Source organism: Myotis nattereri (assembly GCF_964212035.1).
Source record: "Myotis nattereri genome assembly, chromosome: 10".
NCBI lineage: Eukaryota > Metazoa > Chordata > Mammalia > Chiroptera > Vespertilionidae > Myotis > Myotis nattereri.
The window spans coordinates 29,994,829-30,011,479 of NC_138085.1; the positions used below are offsets into that span (position 1 = coordinate 29,994,829).

General features: G+C 57.3%; 1 protein-coding gene across 1 annotated transcript in view; it reads right to left on the bottom strand.

The window, feature by feature from the left end:
* Positions 1 to 1,540: 1,540 nt before the first annotated feature.
* Positions 1,541 to 16,651, bottom strand: part of ATOH8 (atonal bHLH transcription factor 8) — a 33,039-nt gene continuing 17,928 nt past the window's right edge. The window contains exon 3 of the mRNA XM_081101298.1: positions 1,541 to 2,583. Within this exon, the coding sequence (XP_080957424.1) occupies positions 2,578 to 2,583 (6 nt within the window). The 3' untranslated portion in view covers positions 1,541 to 2,577. The remainder of the gene's footprint in view (positions 2,584 to 16,651) is intronic.

Genomic DNA, 16,651 nt, shown 5'->3' on the forward strand with positions numbered 1-16,651 from the left:
GGTGTGGGAATGCCCTCCCGGGGCCCAGAAGGGTGCTCATCAACATGTTTATTCTGGTGAGGGTCTTCTTGGAGGGCTGCTTATGGAAAACTGTTTAGAGACTGCTGATGAAATATCATTGTCTGTCTGTCTATACAGAACCATGAGTTCTGAGAAGACAGGCACCCATGGGTCCCATCTCATTATCACCAGCACTCAGCCTCGTGGCCGCATGCCGCTAATGGTCAGAAGAAGCTTTGTTGTGAAAGGGAAGTGGGCAATGAAGGCCATGAGCGGGAAAGGGGTGGGCAGTGGAGGCCATGGGTGGTTTCTGGGTCTGGTCCCCTGGCAGTGGGATGGGGGTACTCCCCCGACCCGTTAGTAACAGAGAGAGTCCCCTGGTGCCAAGTTTGGTGCTGATGGGTCCCATTTCCTGCTTCCCTAGGAAGTGCCACAGGCATTACTCAGAGGCTCAGAGGGGCAACTGGGTGGGGCTGTGACCTGTGTCTGGAGTCCCAGGGGGACTGACCTTCCTAACTGTCCCCTCTCAGCCCCCATTCCAGCCCACTCTGGCTGGCTGGCTCCCAGGAGCTGATGAAATTTGAATCTATCTGAAATGAAATTCCCTTACCTGGGAATGTACATAAGTGTGTGTCTGGAGTGCATGTACACACAAGAAGGGGTGTGTGTGTGTGTGTGTGTGTGTGTGTGTGTGTGTGTTCCGGGGACTCTGAGCAATCTTGGTCCCTGGGTTCTGCCCAGATATTGGTCCTTGCAAGGGGCCATGAGTGCAAGAGGCGGCTTCTAACAGTGTTTCACCCGCAGACACCCCAGCCCCAGCCCAGAAGCCCCCAGAGCAGACAGGAGAGGATGACACGGGAGGGACAGGGACAGAGGTGCATCCCGCATGAGCACAGCCTTCTTCCCTCTTCGCCTCCCTCCCCGGGGCAGCCCTGCCACCCACACAGCCCTTCCACACAGTCCTTTCCTGGTTCTTAGTACCCTCCCATCTGCAATGGGCCCTTATTGCCCCGTCTCAGGCACGCGTACTGGGATGAGGTGACGTGACAAGGCCACCCAAGGACTTAGAGCTGGGACCGCCTGGGGCTGGAGGGGTTAAGAGCACAGGAGTTGGAGTGAGGCCACCCTGGTTTGAGAACCAGCTGTCACCGACTAGCCATGGCTCCATGGGGCCTGTTTCCTCATCTATAAAATGGGATTGAAAGTACAGCCCCCACCTCATGCACTTGTGCTATGGACTGAGTGAGGCACGAAGTGGAGCGAGCTCGCCACATGTTCCTGCCAGGCCCCCTGGTCATTAGTGCAGGCGGAGGCCATGGGGAGTGCCCCTCTGCCCCTTGCTCTCCTGTGTGCGCACACACACACACACATACACACACACTTATACGCACTTACACACACACACTGCCCACTTCCTGAAGGGCCCCCAATCGCTAGGCAGAGATCCACCTCTCCCCTCCTCCCGCACCCACCCCAGCCCCAACTCACCAGTCAAAGCCCTGCTCACCCACAGAGTCCACTCGACACAAGCGTTTTCTTTACACGTTGGGGCTTTTACTTCAATTTGAAGCAGACGGTTGAGCACAGATATGAACAGCTTTGGCCGTTTGAGCAAAGAAAGGAGAAGGCCTTGGCGTTACACATGCCCACTCCCCCACATACTGGCCCATTCCGCTGGTCCCTTCCTCCCTCGGCCCCCTGCGAAACTAGTAAGAGAACACTGGCCTCCAAGCAGGCGCCATCTCCTTTTCCCGGCCAGGAGGGCCGGCCATGGGCAGGGAGTGTTGGCTGGGGAGCAAAGACCCCCTAGGCAGGTCTCCTTGAGCAGGTCCCTGGGGTGGGGTATAGGGTGGTCAATGTTGCTTCTTTTCCCCGCGTCCCCCCTTCCCATGGTGCTCAGAGCCCAAGAAGAGAAGCCTGGACCCAGGAAACATTGAGAACCAGGGCCAGAGGCCTGGGCAGCCGGTTAGAGGGAGAGAAGGGGGTCGGGACCTCAGATCTCACTCCCGACAGGCACCCCAGCCCACCTCTCACACCCCCCGGGGGCTTATCTTGAACCCCACTAGCTCAGGGCTCAGTGTAAAAAGAAGGGTCCAGGTCAGAAGGTCAGGTGCACCCAGTGGTCACCAAACGTCCCTCCTTTCCATGAGTTCTGGTGGAACTGCTGGCTCGTCTTTGGCTTGAGATGGAAGGCGGGCACCAGGAGGGCACAGGACACAGGGCACCAGTGAGGCTTTTCTCCGTGGGGTTTCCTCACCACGTCTTGCTCAGTGTCTCTGTGGTGTCTTTGGCAATGAATTGCTGCAGCCGGAAGGTGGGCCTCGGGCCCCAGGCAAGAGGGAGGCTGAGCTCTCCCCTCCCCGCCAGGCAGAGGGCAAAGTGCAGTCACCGTGGAGTGGCCGGGAGGGCGGGAGGGTGAGAGGGAGGCAGCGTGTTCCTGTCTGACCCTGAGAGGCAGTGGTCTGAGCATCGGGCGGCACCTTGAAGAAGACGAGGCTGGACTTGGCGAGCTCCCTTCTCCTCGGGCTCGACTGGAAAGAGGGCCCACAGCATGTCCTTGGTCCAGCGCAGGGCCGGTCACTCCTGAAAAACACAGCCAACCGTCAGGAGCTGCCCCTGCTCGTTCTGACTGGTTCCCAGAGGCCGACCAGGACCAGCCCCCCAGCCCCTGCTCTCGCTCGGTCATCACAGCTGCCCTGGATGGGCCCAGGCAGGGGCTGCAGAGAGTGGGTGAGCCAGCATTTGGACCCAGGACTGGCTGCCTCCAGGGACTACATTGTCCCCTTACCCGTCCTCCACCACGGTGTCACCACCACCATCACCACAGCCACCACCATCACCACCATCACCCCAGCATTTCAGAGCCACTGCTGATTGTGCTGGTTTGGGGCAATGGGCAAGGCAGCAGGGGGTACAGGAAGCTCAGGGACTCCTGGTCCTGAGACCACAATGCCCGATCACACCTCTGAGGGATGCCCGTCAGCCTGCCCCTAGGAGACGGTGTGCTCGGCCCTTTCCCTGCCCTGGTCGACAAGAGCACCACACCAGGCGTCAGGGGCGGGCTAGTTGCAGCCCAGCCACCTGCAGCTGGATGACCCGCGACAAGTGACGCAGCTTCTGTGCCTCAGTGCCCTCGTCTGTAAAATGACACGACTGGAGCAGGTGGAGAATGTTCAAGCTTTCTCGTAAGCGTTAGAAATGAGTCTGAGCCGTGGCCCCTAACACAGAACACGGATCAACACGGTTCTGGGCTACCTGGAGCATCGGGGCGAGGGGGACACATCGAGGGGGGCCCAGTGCTATTGCATTCCCTCCCACGCTGCATCCCTGGGCATCGCGAGAGCCTGGGGCGCCGAGGAGCGTGACTGGAAAATCCTAGGTTAGTCCACCTTTAAGTTCCTCAGTCCTAACCCTGGGAAACTTCACCCTGGGAGCTGAACGTGGTGTTGCTTGTGAGAAAACCGGCCTGGGGGTGTGACCTGCTCCAGGGCAGGGCCAGGAGATGGGGAAGGTCATGGGCTGCTGGGGTTTTAGTTCTGGGGGGTCAGAGCTGGTGGGGAAGGCTCTGTGAGGGCCCCAAGTCCACCCCAAACATGCGAACGGGTAACGGCAGTCCCTTAACCCGGCCCAGCACACCCCGAGTAAAGCAGTTCCAAATACTTCCTTCCCGATTTGCAACAACCCTGACCAAACAGCTAAGCACTTATTTTTGAAGCCAAACATCTGTCAGGCACCACCAACCTGCCAGGGCACTTACTTCCTCACATCCCCCTAAGCGCCGGCTGAGCAACCCCGGCTCAGGCAGCCCCGGCTTGGGCTCAGGGAAAGAAGCGCGAGAAGTTGGCAGCAGCAGGATTTGAATCCAGATCGGCAGCGTTAATCCTGCCACACAGGGGCTGCTGCTGCTGAAACGGAGGCTCGGGGAGCCGGGAAGGAGCCAAACCACCAGGCTGGAGGGCCTGCGAACCACAGTCCTGGGGCGCCCCGCTCAGCAGGCAGCCAGGGGGCGAGGCTGGGGCGAGGCTGAAAGTGGGGTCCAAGGCGGCGGCGAGGGAGCTGGGCCAGCAGGAGGGTGTGTCCTCCGGCAAACAGAGGTTGAGGAGGAGCGGGGAGAGTGAGAGCGGGGAGCATCTTGATGTGGTGAGTCCTGGCTCACATCCCCCGGCCCCTGCGGTGCGCGGCCGGCCCCAGCAGGAATCTGCTTTCTGTTACCCCGTCTGAGGAGGAGGATTAAGAAGCAGGAAAGGAAACCCGTGGGGATGGCCCGGGGTCTGTGGTCCACGGGGTGATTTACAGCCCACGTCATCCTGGCGCTGGATGCCTGGGCGGGCCCCGCAGAGGACAGCGGAGTTCCTTTCTTGTTCTGCTTGCCTGTACGTCAGCTCTCAGGCCCTCCTGAAGCCAGGGCTATCTCCCAAGAGCAAGGGAGATGAGGTGTCTCTGGCCAAGACCTGACCTGCAATTCTTTTTTTATTTATTTAATATTTTTATTGAATTCAGAGAGGAAAGGAGAGGGAGAGAGAGATAGAAACATCAATGATGAGAGAGAATCATTGATCGGCTGCCTCCTGCACACCCCGCACTGGGGACCGAGCCCGCAACCCGGGCATGTGCCCTTGACTAGAATCGAAGCTGGGACCCTTCTGTCCACAGGCCGACACTCTATCCATTGAACCAAACCAGCTAGGGCCTGACCTGCAGTTCTTGACCCCACCCTTCCCCCCCCCCCCCCCCCCCCGAGCCTACACTGGACCTGTGTTCCCACCACCCAGCTGGGTCCCGGAACCCCAGCACATGCCTCATCCGCCCCAGGAAGCCTTGGGTCAGTTGGGGCGTGGTGGGAAGCACCCTGGGAGGCCCGAGGTGCCCGGGCCTTCTCCGTGGTTCCCCAGCTGTGTGACCGTGGAGCACGCCTTCCCTCTCTGTGCTTGCAGGCCTTCGCTGGTGCAGCAAGGGGGTCGTATGTGGGTCTGCACTCCCCAAAGGGTGCTCTGCGGGACGCGAGCGGAGTGAGATGGATCTCATGAGTCTGGGAAACCTCACAGGCCTTGGTCCATCCTGGAAGGCTACTGTGCCTCCTAGCATATTAAAGGCTCTGTCAAGTCCTGCAGCAGAGAAATTCCTGTGGCTTTATTTACCCAGTGTTTTCCGAACTCATTCGATGGATGATGCGATTGCAAGTGCATCGCGAGTAGAAACTTATTCAACCTTCTGGTAAAGTAAAGCTTCCTTAAGGCTACAAAAGGGCCGGGGTGGGGGTGGAGGGGGGGTCCCAGGAACGGCGGCCAAGGGCTTGGAAACCTCCGTTGGGGCGATCTGCGGGCCTTCCCTCTGGGTGCCAGCCAAACCCAGCACGAGGCCACTTGCAGGAATCTGTTTCTTTCCTGCCTGCCTGCCCACTGGCCCCGGCTCTCAGCATCCCAACCCCCAACGCCTAGTGGAGACCTCGACTGGTCCAGCCTCAGTCCGGGTTCTCCCCCTGGACCCATCAGCTCTGGCTGAGGAACGGGAGACAAACCTGCCCAGGCCGTCTCTTCAGAAGGAGCTGGGTAGGGGTGGGCAGGGAGGGTGAGTGTGTGCCCATGAGTGAAAACACAGGGAGTAGGCTGACCAACACTCCCCACTGTGTGACAACTATGCACAGGCACCTGGCAGCGTCACCCACCCGACCCCCGTGTGAGGAGCACATCCTGGGAGGGCCTCTGGCATCCCCCCGCCCGCCCCTACCCCCTTGCGCTTTCGTGGCGCTGCTTCTGCTGTGGCCAAGGCTCTGGGTGCGGCTGGGCAAGGCTCTTGTCCTACAGAACCCCCTGCACCACCGCGCCCCACCATGTAAGATGCCCTTCAAACACAGGCTCTGCCGCTAACACAAACGCTGAAAACGAGACCGCCTCTCCGGTCCCTTTCAGCTGGTCTGCCGTGCTGGGTCGGACCCAGGCGATCTGGTCACTGAGGCGAAGGGGTTGAGTTTATCACACTCAGGAGCCACCGTTTCACTTGCTCGCTCGTTGGCGGCAGAGCATCAGCTCCCCGAGAACGGGGATGCGGTCTGTCCTGTTCGCCGCTGTAGTCCCAGTGCCAAGGACAGTGCCCATCTGTCAGTATTGCCCAGCATCTCAATCAGTATTAGCTGAACAAGCGAATAAATATTTCTAGTTGCAGGGATTTTATTTACTATAGCACCCCCTCCCCCCATTGATTTTTAGAGAGAGTGGAAGGGAGGGAAGGGGGAGAGAGAAAGATCGGTGTGAGACACATGGATCGGTTGCCTTCTGCACACACCTCAACCCAGGTCAGGATCGGGCTTGCAACCCAGGTACATGCCCTTGACCGGTAATCGAACCCGGACCCTCCCGTCTGTGGCCGGTGCTCTAACCACTGAGCAACTGGCCATGGCCACTGTAGCTTTTATATACCACAGGGTGTGTTTCCTATTTCCAAGATAGCATTTGAGCCTTTTTGTCAATGTGCCTGTGCTTTAGGGGAACTTTTGGTAGTTACTGTGAATCCTGAAATAATTTTGCCTCTTTTTTGCTCTTGTTCACGTCCAGTGTTTCATCCTGATCACAGCTCCTCTGCTTCCTAAGCTTGCCCCTGGCTGTAAGTGGGTTGGTTTCCTCTCTTGATCACTTCTGTGTGCTGCAGGGTAATTTCGCCACATCGGGGCATTGAATAAACACAATTATATCCGCTTCCTAAATTACTCTACCTTTTAAATTCATTTTCAGTCACTGGTGTTCACTTTATCTGCTTAACCATTTTCCACTATTTTCAAATTAGACATTTTCCTATGTTTAAGCCATTCGGACACAGCCTTTACCTGCAGAAAAAGTTATCCAGCCCCAACCAGTTTGGCTCAGTGGATAGAACATCGGCCTGCAGACTGGAGGGTCCCAGGTTCAATTCCTGTCAAGGGCAAGTAAGTACCTTGGTTTCGGGCACATCCCCAGTGGGGAGTGTGCAGGAGGCAGATGATTGATGTTTCTAACTCTATCCCTCTCCCTTCCTCTCTGTAAAAAATCAATAAAATATATATATTTTTAAAAAGTTATCCAATGGGATTGAAATTCTGAAAGGTTTTTTTTAATTGGTTTGTCCTAAAAAGAGAAGTCAGGTTTCAAGTGTTATTTTAAAACTTAAATATGATAGACAAGAAAGGAGGACATGGGAGAAGTATTTCTGGAGACCCACACTATTAAGCATTATTTCACCTTTCACTTTTAAGTACACCAGTATGTGGGCTAGAAGCCGGGGGGGGGGGGGGGGGAAGTGTCCCATTCTGAATGCTGAACACTGGGGTTTGTTCATCTTGGTCACAGCGTCAGGGGGCTGTGGGGCCCTGGGCAGCTGGTTAGTCTTTCCAGGCCTCCATTTCCTCATTTTTATTTTATTTTATTTTTAAAAAATATATGTTCATTCATTTCAGAGAGGACGGGAGAGGGAGAGAGAGATAGAAACATCAATGGTGAGAGAGCATCATTGATCGGCTGCCTCTTGCACGCCCCCCACTGGGGATCGAGCCCGCAACCCGGGCATGTGCCCTTGACCAGAACCTAACCTGGGACCCCTCGGTCTGCAGGCCGATGCTCTATCCACTGAGCCAAATCGGCTAGGGCTCGGTTTCCTCCTTCTTAAATGAGCACACTAGTCGCACCCACTTCTTCATTTACAAAGAATCACTCAGACAGTGGAGCTGTGCCCTGTCGGGCCTGGCGCGTGGGGGAAGCGCCGGAATGCGCCGGCTTACTTTCCCGCAAAGAGCTGGCTCCTCAGTTTGACTAACTGGTATTTGAAAACAGAATAAACAGGCTGAAAAGTCTCAAAACAAGGAACCAGAAATAGTCACTTTGAGCCAACTGCCATCTTGAGCGATTTGATTTCAATGTATTCTTTAAAAAAAAATAAACACCATTTTAAAAATTGCATTGTCATGTCCATCGTCCAATGAATGGATAACCAAAGTGTGGTATACCCATACAATGGAATATTACTTGGGCGTCAAAAAGGAATGCAGTGCCAACATACATGATAGAACAAGATAAACCTTGAAAACAGCATGCAAAGTGAAAGGAGCCGGACACAAAAAACCACCTATATTTGATCCCATTCACATGAAATGTCTAGAACAGGGAACTATACAGATTAGTGGTTGCCTGGGGTTAGGGCTGGGGGTGGAAGCGGGGAGGAGTGAAATGATAGCTAAAGCGTACGGTTTCTTTTTAGACGGATGAAAATGCTCTGAAAATGGACTGTGGCAATAGGTGCGCATATCTGTGAAAATACGAAAAGCCGCTGAATTGTATACTTTAAATGGGTGAACTAATCTTGATAAAAGCTGTTAAAAATTTTAAAAATCTGCATAAGTAGCACCTGTTAATTATAGAAAAATTAGAAACCACAGAGGAGTGAACAGAAAAAAAAAATGAAATCACCTCGATCTCCCCATCAAGAGAAAACCCCTGACAGCACCGGGTGGGTGCCCCTTTCCCTCTGCGACATCACCGATGCGGTATTTGATGGAAGTAGAATTATGCCGTGCAAACCGCGCCGTGAGCTGGTGTTTATGTGTTCCCCAGCAGCCCATGCATCTTTGCATTTGGCAGATCTGCTTCCACATCTTCTCGGAGGGCCCGGCTTCGCCGAGGTTATTCTGGGCACCAGCGCAGGCTCGAGCTTCCAGCCTCCACACTTCCCAGGGAGCTGGAAGCAGGTACGGCCGGGCCACCCCCAGCGCCTCCCACCCCGCCTGGCCTGGGCGCCACGGGTGACAGGCAGAAAATTTATGAGCAGCTGGAGTTGGCCGCTGTGTGCGGAGGGCAGGAACATGGCGTGAATCAAGGATCACACTGTGTCCAGGCTGGGAGGGCCCGTGGAGGTCTCAGGCGTCTGCGAGCTGCGAAGTTACAGCCAGAGCCCCTGGTGAGCCAGGAGAGTCTGCCTGGGGACCATGAATCGGGAGAAAAATTCATTTACTCAACAAAGATTGATTGAGCTCCTCCTGGAAGCCAGCTCTGTGACAGGCACTGGGGCTCCGGTCCCTCTCCCGGGCCGCGTTCAGCCCGGCTCCAGGGGAAAGCTGCAAACCACTGCTGCTGGTAAATGCTGCTGGTAAATGCTGCCGGTCCGCCCATTCCCCGATCTGTTCTGCTCCTCAGGCCGCTGACCGGCGGTGGCTGAGCTGGTGGGGACCCCGGCCGCAGTGTGGAACAGCTGCCCGAGCTGCTCAGAGGCCTCCCTGCCCCACACGCCCCAGCTCCCCAGGTTGGGCATGGGTGGGTCTGGCAGGCCAAACCACTCATTTACTGAGGCCAGTGGGTATGCCCAGACCTCAGGGTCAGTCGATGTCATGCAGAAGAACTTTCCTTCCAGTGAGAAACAACCACCGCATCCAACTAAGTCTACCAGCTGTGTGACTTTAAGCAAGTTGCTTAACCTCTCTGTGCCTCAGTTTCTTTATCTATACAATCTATATAATAAAAGCCTACGCGACCGTTACAGCGGAACGACCAGAACAACCGGTCGCTGAGGATGAGAGCAGGTGACCCCGGGGCCCCTCTGTGCCAAGGTGCTCAGAGGGAGCTGGGTCTCGGGTTTCCTGTCCGTGCACAGCTTGCACCCCACACTGTCCTGCAGCCTCGCTTGGGGTTCCTGCCGCCCACTGAAAGGAGAGCTCCAGGGGGGAGAGGTTCTGGTGGCTGTGCCCCCGCTGTCTCCCCGTCCAGGGCAGTGAGGGCCGGCTCCAGCCCAGTCTCTTAGCCCCTGGCTCCCACCTCCACTGCAGGTGGAGAAACTCCCCCTACATCCCTCTGTGCCACGACTCACTGTGGTGCCACTGCCATCATTCCCTCGCTCACCCCACCTATCTCCAACCAGCGCTCCTGAGGGCTCTGCCACACCCCTGTCCGCCCCCAGGCCTGGGAATAGCAGCGAGTGGCTCTGGCTCGGAGCTCAGAGCCACCATCACTCGGGCAGCTTCGGCCCAGCACCACGCTGCACCCCTTCGCACTTGTGGTCGCACACGGTCCCCGGGGACGACCACTGCTGCTTTCGTTTTGCAGACTAGGAGCAGCTGCCTCCCTCGCCCAGGCCCCCCTGCAGGGATGCAGCAGAGCCAGGCAAACCCCGACCCCTGCAGAGTTCAGCTTCCTCACTGGCAAACGGGACTGGCAAGTCCCCAAACCATCCACCCAGCCGCCACCTCCCTGGGTTCTAAGAAAATCTCAGCCGTTGTCCCTTGGAGCCTAAGGGAAGGTGGCTGGCCCCGGGAGTCCTGGCGCTGGCAGGGCTGGGCCAGAGCTCACACGGAGCCCGCCAGGCTGCAAGGGCCCAGGGAGCCCGAGGCCCCCGCCGTGCTGACTCCTTCCTGGGCTGCCGGCCACTCTCTCTGGCTGCCAATCTCTGTTTCTGTCTCCATGCTCTGCCTGCACGTCTCTGTGCCAACCCCCTCTTGGCCTCTCCTGTGTTTCTCTCTCCACGTCCGTCAGCCTATCTGTCTTTCTTGGCCCCCAATCCACCCACAGTGCAGGGCACCGCGAGGGTCGAGCTGGCCCGGCGACGCCTGCGGCCCAGCTGCTGCAGCTTCCCATCTGCTTCCCATCCTGTGAAGCTGTCAGCCAATCCCACTTGGCTACCCGCTGCTCTTCCAGACCCAGAAGCTCAAGGACCCATGAGCTTGCCCAGAGCCAGAGGAGGCACCCAGGCTGGAGGGGAGCAGACAGCTGTGCAGACTGGGGGGGGGGGGGCAGCCAGGTGAGGAAGGCCTGCTCCCTCCCGGCCTCCACACCACACAGACACACACTCCCAACCCGGGATCCCCATCAGGCCTGCCTCCTCGGGGCGGGGGCTGCTGCCCGTCACTCTGCTGCCTCTCCCAGTCCTCCCCTCCCCAATCCTGACCACAGAGAGACAGCAGGAGTGATGGGGCGCCAACCAGACAAGCCATTCATGCCAAAGTGCTGGCCGCTTGGTCTGTGGACAGACCACAGTGTGTCTCCCCAGGAGGAGTCTAGCTCTGGGTATTTCAAGATCAGTGGCGGCAACAATAGGGTGGCTGGGAGAGACCACAGGATCCCTGGACAGCCCAAATAACCTAATGATTTCTGCACAGTGTGAAAATGCAGCTTTAAGATGAGAAAAACACCCCCCGAGCCCTTCCCATCACCCCTAAGCCCTGCACAGACAGACCCTGAGCCAGCATGGGGTTCAGCAGGAATGGGGCATCTCGGCTTGGGGGCTCTTGACTCACTACCACCCGGACTGTTAGTGGCAACACAACAGTAGCTCCCAGATGCATACGGGAGAGGCCACAACTGGAAAGAGAAACAGTTCTTCCACCCACACTCATGCACACACACACACTCTCCACGCCCACAGGTGTGAGCATACGCAACTCAGCACCGTGGGTACACGGAGCAGCTATGGCATCAGGCAGCCTCTGTTTGAATCCTGACTTCCCCATTCTATCAGCTGTGTGACTCTGAGCAAGTTGCTTAACCTCTCTGTGCCTCAGTTCCTTTATCTATAAAGTGGTAATAATAATAATCTACTGCATGAGATGGTAAGCGAGATTAAAGAACACTGGCCACAAAGCCCAGCACTCAGCATCAGGCAGCCACATGCCAGAGCACACACACACGTGGGGTGTCTATGTTTACACGTGCTCCTCAAGGTAGGCACTGCGTCCCCGCTTCAGAGTGCCAAGGCCCCACTCAGTACAGGGCACAGAGGAGCTGCCCATTAGCTATTGCGGAGGACGACTGGGACACATTATTTCCTTGAGCTTCCATCATTCCGTGCATTTGGCAAAAATCTTCTGAGTGTTTAGACCAAGCCAGGCTCCATTCAAAGCACTGGGGATCCTGCCGCGAGCAAACCACAAGGAGCCCTGCCCTCCCCACGCCGACGTCCCAGGAGGAGCACGTTTCCCTACGGAGGAAAGGAAGCCTCTCGCTTTCCGTGCCAAAGAGCGTGGGCAGGTCCTTTCCCAACAACGGATGCACTTCCCTGCACCCTCAGCCAGACGTTACTGCATGTACTTTAGCTTCCTCTTGACAACTCAAGGTCAAGCCCAGAAGTGTCCGTCTACAGAAGGCTCTCCAGGCCCCTGACACGTGTGGGGCCCTTCGCCCCGACGCGCAATGGCCCCAGGTCTCTTGGCTCTTCTCAGCCTCTGGCGTTGCTCCGTGTGCTTTGCTGCTGCTTCCCAGACGACCAGGCCCCTGGCTGCGATTCTGGGTGCTGTCACTGCACCTGCTCCAGGAGCTGGCCTCCCACGTCAAAAGGCCGTTTCTGTTCAGCTGCTCTGATTTGAGACGCCAGGGAGTCAAGCTTGTAAGCACAGACTGCAAGCAGTAGGTCCCGACCCACCGGCTCTCCTCTCCGGTGCGCGTCCATGCCTGGCCTCGCGTGTCCCGCTGTGTTCCAAAGGGCGGGGCCTTTGTTTGGATCTCCGAGGGACCCAGCACCCAGAACGCTGCCTGGCACGTAGCAAACACTCAAAACTACTTATTCTTAAGTAAATGTGCGGGGCCTTCCTGCTCTCTCCATCTCCCTCTGCTCGTGTAACTAAGGAGACTGAACAGGTGGCGTGGGTGGGCAGTGAGGAGGGTGTGTAGAGGGGATGGGTTTGCAAATACAGCCCTGCAGGCTGCCCACCCTCGTCCTGTGTGTGTGTGTGCGGGGGGGGGGGGGCAGCAGGATATCACGGTCATGGAGTGGGTGGGTGACTCTCAGCAACGCGGTGTAGCTGTTCTCCATCTGGGTGGGCTCACGGGCTGCCCCCACGGGCCCATCTCTAAGTGCTCCTGACCCCCAGGGGAGAGGGACACGTTCTGAACCCCTCGGAGACCTTCAGCCATCACCCAGTGTGCACCCCCTTCCCACCTGAAGGGGAGGCCCTCCATCTGCTCCTGACAGATGGTGCCTATAGACGCGCCAGCACACCTGTGCAGGTGTGTATACATCTCTCTCTCTCTCTCTCTCTCTCTCTCATGGCAGACGGCAGAGGGGCAGACCCAGTGTCCTCTGCCTGGCAAAGGAATCAAGCTCTCGGTCAGCAACCAGTCTGGTAATCACTCTCCAAGTCTCTGGGTGGGGAAGGGACATTCGGGGTCCCTCTGCCCACCTTCCTGACGGACCAGCCGTGTCTTCCAGGAAGCCCTCGGCCGGTGCTGCGCTCCTAGCTGACAAGCCCTTGCCTGGCCTGTTTCCTGGGGCCCTGCTCACCCGCGGGCGCACTTTCCCGTGTTTTATGAACACAGTGGAGCTTGCAGCAGGCACGTGCCTGAGGGTACAAGGCTCCCGAGTGGCTGGGCAGGGATGCAGACCCCGGTGTCCCAGCTCCAGGCCCTGTACTACCAGACACCCCCTGCCGCTCACACCTTCCCCTGCCAGAGCGGAGGACAGTGAGCGCCTGGATTCAGGAGCACTCCCTTCATGGGGCCAGATGAGCCTGCCTGGCCCCACCCGGCCCGCCAGCTGTGCGACCTGGGTGATCTGGGTCCCAGCCTGCTCATCTGGCCCCAGGGTCAGTGATGTGGCCCCGAGGAGGCTGCCACCGGAGTCGAGGGAAGAACGGGCAGGAACGGGCTCGGCACACTGTGAAGTGCTGTGCACAGGCACCGGGCTGCCGGGCTCTCCACTGGCACGCGCTTGGCAGGGCTGCCGTGAGGGTGGGCAAGCTCGCAGAAGTGGGCTCTGCCATCTGATAGAGGTGATGACACAGGTTAGCCCTACTGGGGAGGAAACCACTTGTCACAGGGGAGGGTCAGCCCCCCAGGGATGAGCCACCTGACTGTTCACCCTGCCCCTTCCCAGCCGAGAGCCCTGCATGTCTTTCTCAGTTTCAGGAGGAGCCCACGACTTCACGGGAGGTAGGAGATGTCCAGGCAGGACTCGCTGAACTGGTGAGGAGACACGTTCTCTGCTTGAGACCCGCACCCTGCCGTTGGGGGCCGTGGGAGCCACTGTGTGGCCATGAGGTGAGGGCCCAGGAAGCAGCTCCTGCCTTCAGCCTTCTGAGCAGTGAGAAACAGGGGCCCCGGGAGTGTAAGCTGCTGGCTGAGGGTTTCCCGTGATAAATGCAAAGCTTTCCTCACTGACTCCAGGGGGAAGGCACCAGCTTCCTGAACAGAGGTCTGGACAAGCCCTGGCCCTTCTCTGGCTCCGTCCCGAAGCCCCTGGCTCGTCCTTCCCTAGAGTCTTTGCCGTCAGCGCAGCATGGTCAGCCCCCACAGTGTGGATTTTAGTTGAAGGAACAGTGTGTGGTTATTTGGGGGCCCTACTGTGTGACAAGCCCCAAATAACATTGTGTAACAAACACAGTGTATTGGTTCTAGCCCATCACCTATCATGTAACAGGTCACCTACAAATATAATCTAATGTAATGACAGAAAGGGAACTCTAATGTATCGCAGAATAGAGTGTCTCATAATAGGACATTTTCTGTCATGACTTCATAGTGGATCATATGATGCTCTCCTGAATTAGACCGGACACACCCCTGTGGGAGTGCAGTGAGGTGGCCATGCCATGGGCCCTGAGAGGAGGCTGCGGTAGGGGTCAGAGAGGGCTTCCAGGAGCCGAGCCTTCCAGAATGAGCAGGAGGCAGCCAGACAGGAGAGAAGGGCATGCCAGGCGGCAGGGATGGCATGAGCACAGAGGGCATAAATAGCCCCTTTGCGCGAGGAGTTCCGTGCGGCCGGGGTGTAAATTGGGACACAGGGAATGACCGGCTGGAGCCAGGTCACTTGAGGAGGAGGGTCAGGTGTCCTATGAGGAAGTCCGGCCCCCACCCTTGGCCTGTGAGGAGCCCCTGAGGGTCCTGAGCAGGCGAGTGAGGCGGTGAGACCGGGCTCTCAGCAGAGCTGCTGGGAGGGGCTCAGGTGGGGACAGGCTGGGCAGAGGAGCACTGGGCACTGGGCCAGGCCCCAGGTGGCTGCGAATTCTGGGCAGAGGGTGCAGGGCTTGATGGGGGGAATGGGTCCAACTTTGTTTTCTAAAATATTTGTACCAGGGGCTCAAGGAAGGCAAGGGCTTGTACTTCCCCTAGAACCAGCTTTCTGGTTCCCCGGGGCATAGAAAGGGGACAGCCTGCTCCAGGACAGGCGGGAGCCAGGACCTGCTGGCGGCCCTGTCCCACGCCTCCCACTGTGCTGGGCCCAGCAGCTAAGGCCAGGCAACGGGCAGGGCAGGCCCCATCACCCCGTCTTCCTGCCTCCCCCATTTTCCTCTTGAACAGTGGTTCCCAACCTTTCTTTGGCCACGCCCCACCTAAGCACCTCTAACATCCCGATATTTCCCCCCTCCACCGTGACATATAAACACATAATTCTTATTATTCAAAAAGCGAACTCCTATTCACGTGGAGGAAGCCTAAAAGGCCATTAACATGGTCTAAACAAGCTTCCAAAGAACATGGCATCCCTGAAAGAGAAAAATAAAAGAACAAAAGGACAGTGGAAGTACTGAGGAAGAAATCACTAAGAAATTGCTAAAAATAATAATAATATGAAGTGATATGAAAAACAGCAAATAAAGTTTCAAAACATATAATAGAGAACTGAAATGCATCAATACTAGTATATCACAATATATATTTACATACTGTCTATGAGACCCCTAGAACCATAAGAAATGCCAAAAATAACAACTCATTCTCGAATAGCCACCCCCCTTAAAAAATCAAATTGCCCCCCTGGGGGGCATGTGCCCCACATTGGGAACCACTGATCTAGAAGCAATTTCTGGTCACGGGGCCAACGCCATATCCGCGCCAGGGGCCTGGGCCGGCGGCCCCTCCTCTTCCCCAGGCCTTCCTCACCGTGGGCCCACAAGACCAACTTCGCAGGCAGGAGACACGGGAGGGAGGGTGGAGTTCACAAAACAATTTCACATTCTTTTGTGCCATGGACCCCTCTAGCGATCTGGGAGGCTGGGGGGGCACCTCCCAGATAACACCCTGGAGCAAGGCCCCCCAGTCACGCAGCTGAGGCTCGCTTCAGAGTCCGGACCCAGACACCTGCCCAGCGCGGCCACAGTGGGCGGTGGGGGAGGGGGGATGCGGGGGTCTCATCGTCCTGCACTGAGCCCTTCAGATGAATGGCCCTGAAACTGCGATAAACATAAATATTTGGTGCTGCTGGAGCTGCCATCTCTCCAACTGAAACCGGAGGAGAGCAGAGAGGATTGCAAGAAGAATGACGTCTGGGGCCTGAGTAAAGTGTAGATGAATGAAATGCACAAATACCCTGCAAAGCCCAGAATTTTTGCTTGTGAAAACCTGGCCACCCACAGCAGCATGGATGACAGGCTTTTTCCACTGCCGGGGTGCGGGGCTGCCGGAGCTTCTGGGTCTGATGCAACCGTGGGGGTAGGGGGGAGGCAAGCAGTGTGAAAGGGGAACAGGGACTAGAGAAAGTAAAGGGGAAACCTCCAGTCCCCTGGCCCTGACATGTGCCCCCCCCCCCCGACGCCCCACCACCCCATCACATCACCTCCATCTGACACCTGGGAGCTGCCTCCTCACCTCCACCTGGCAGCCAGGCCTGGCGCTCAGCTCCTCCTCCAGGACCCAGGGGCCGAGGAAGGTGGCCAGGCCTTGGCCTCTCCTTTCCTCCCCACCGCTGGCCTCCCAGCTGCCAGCACGGCCGC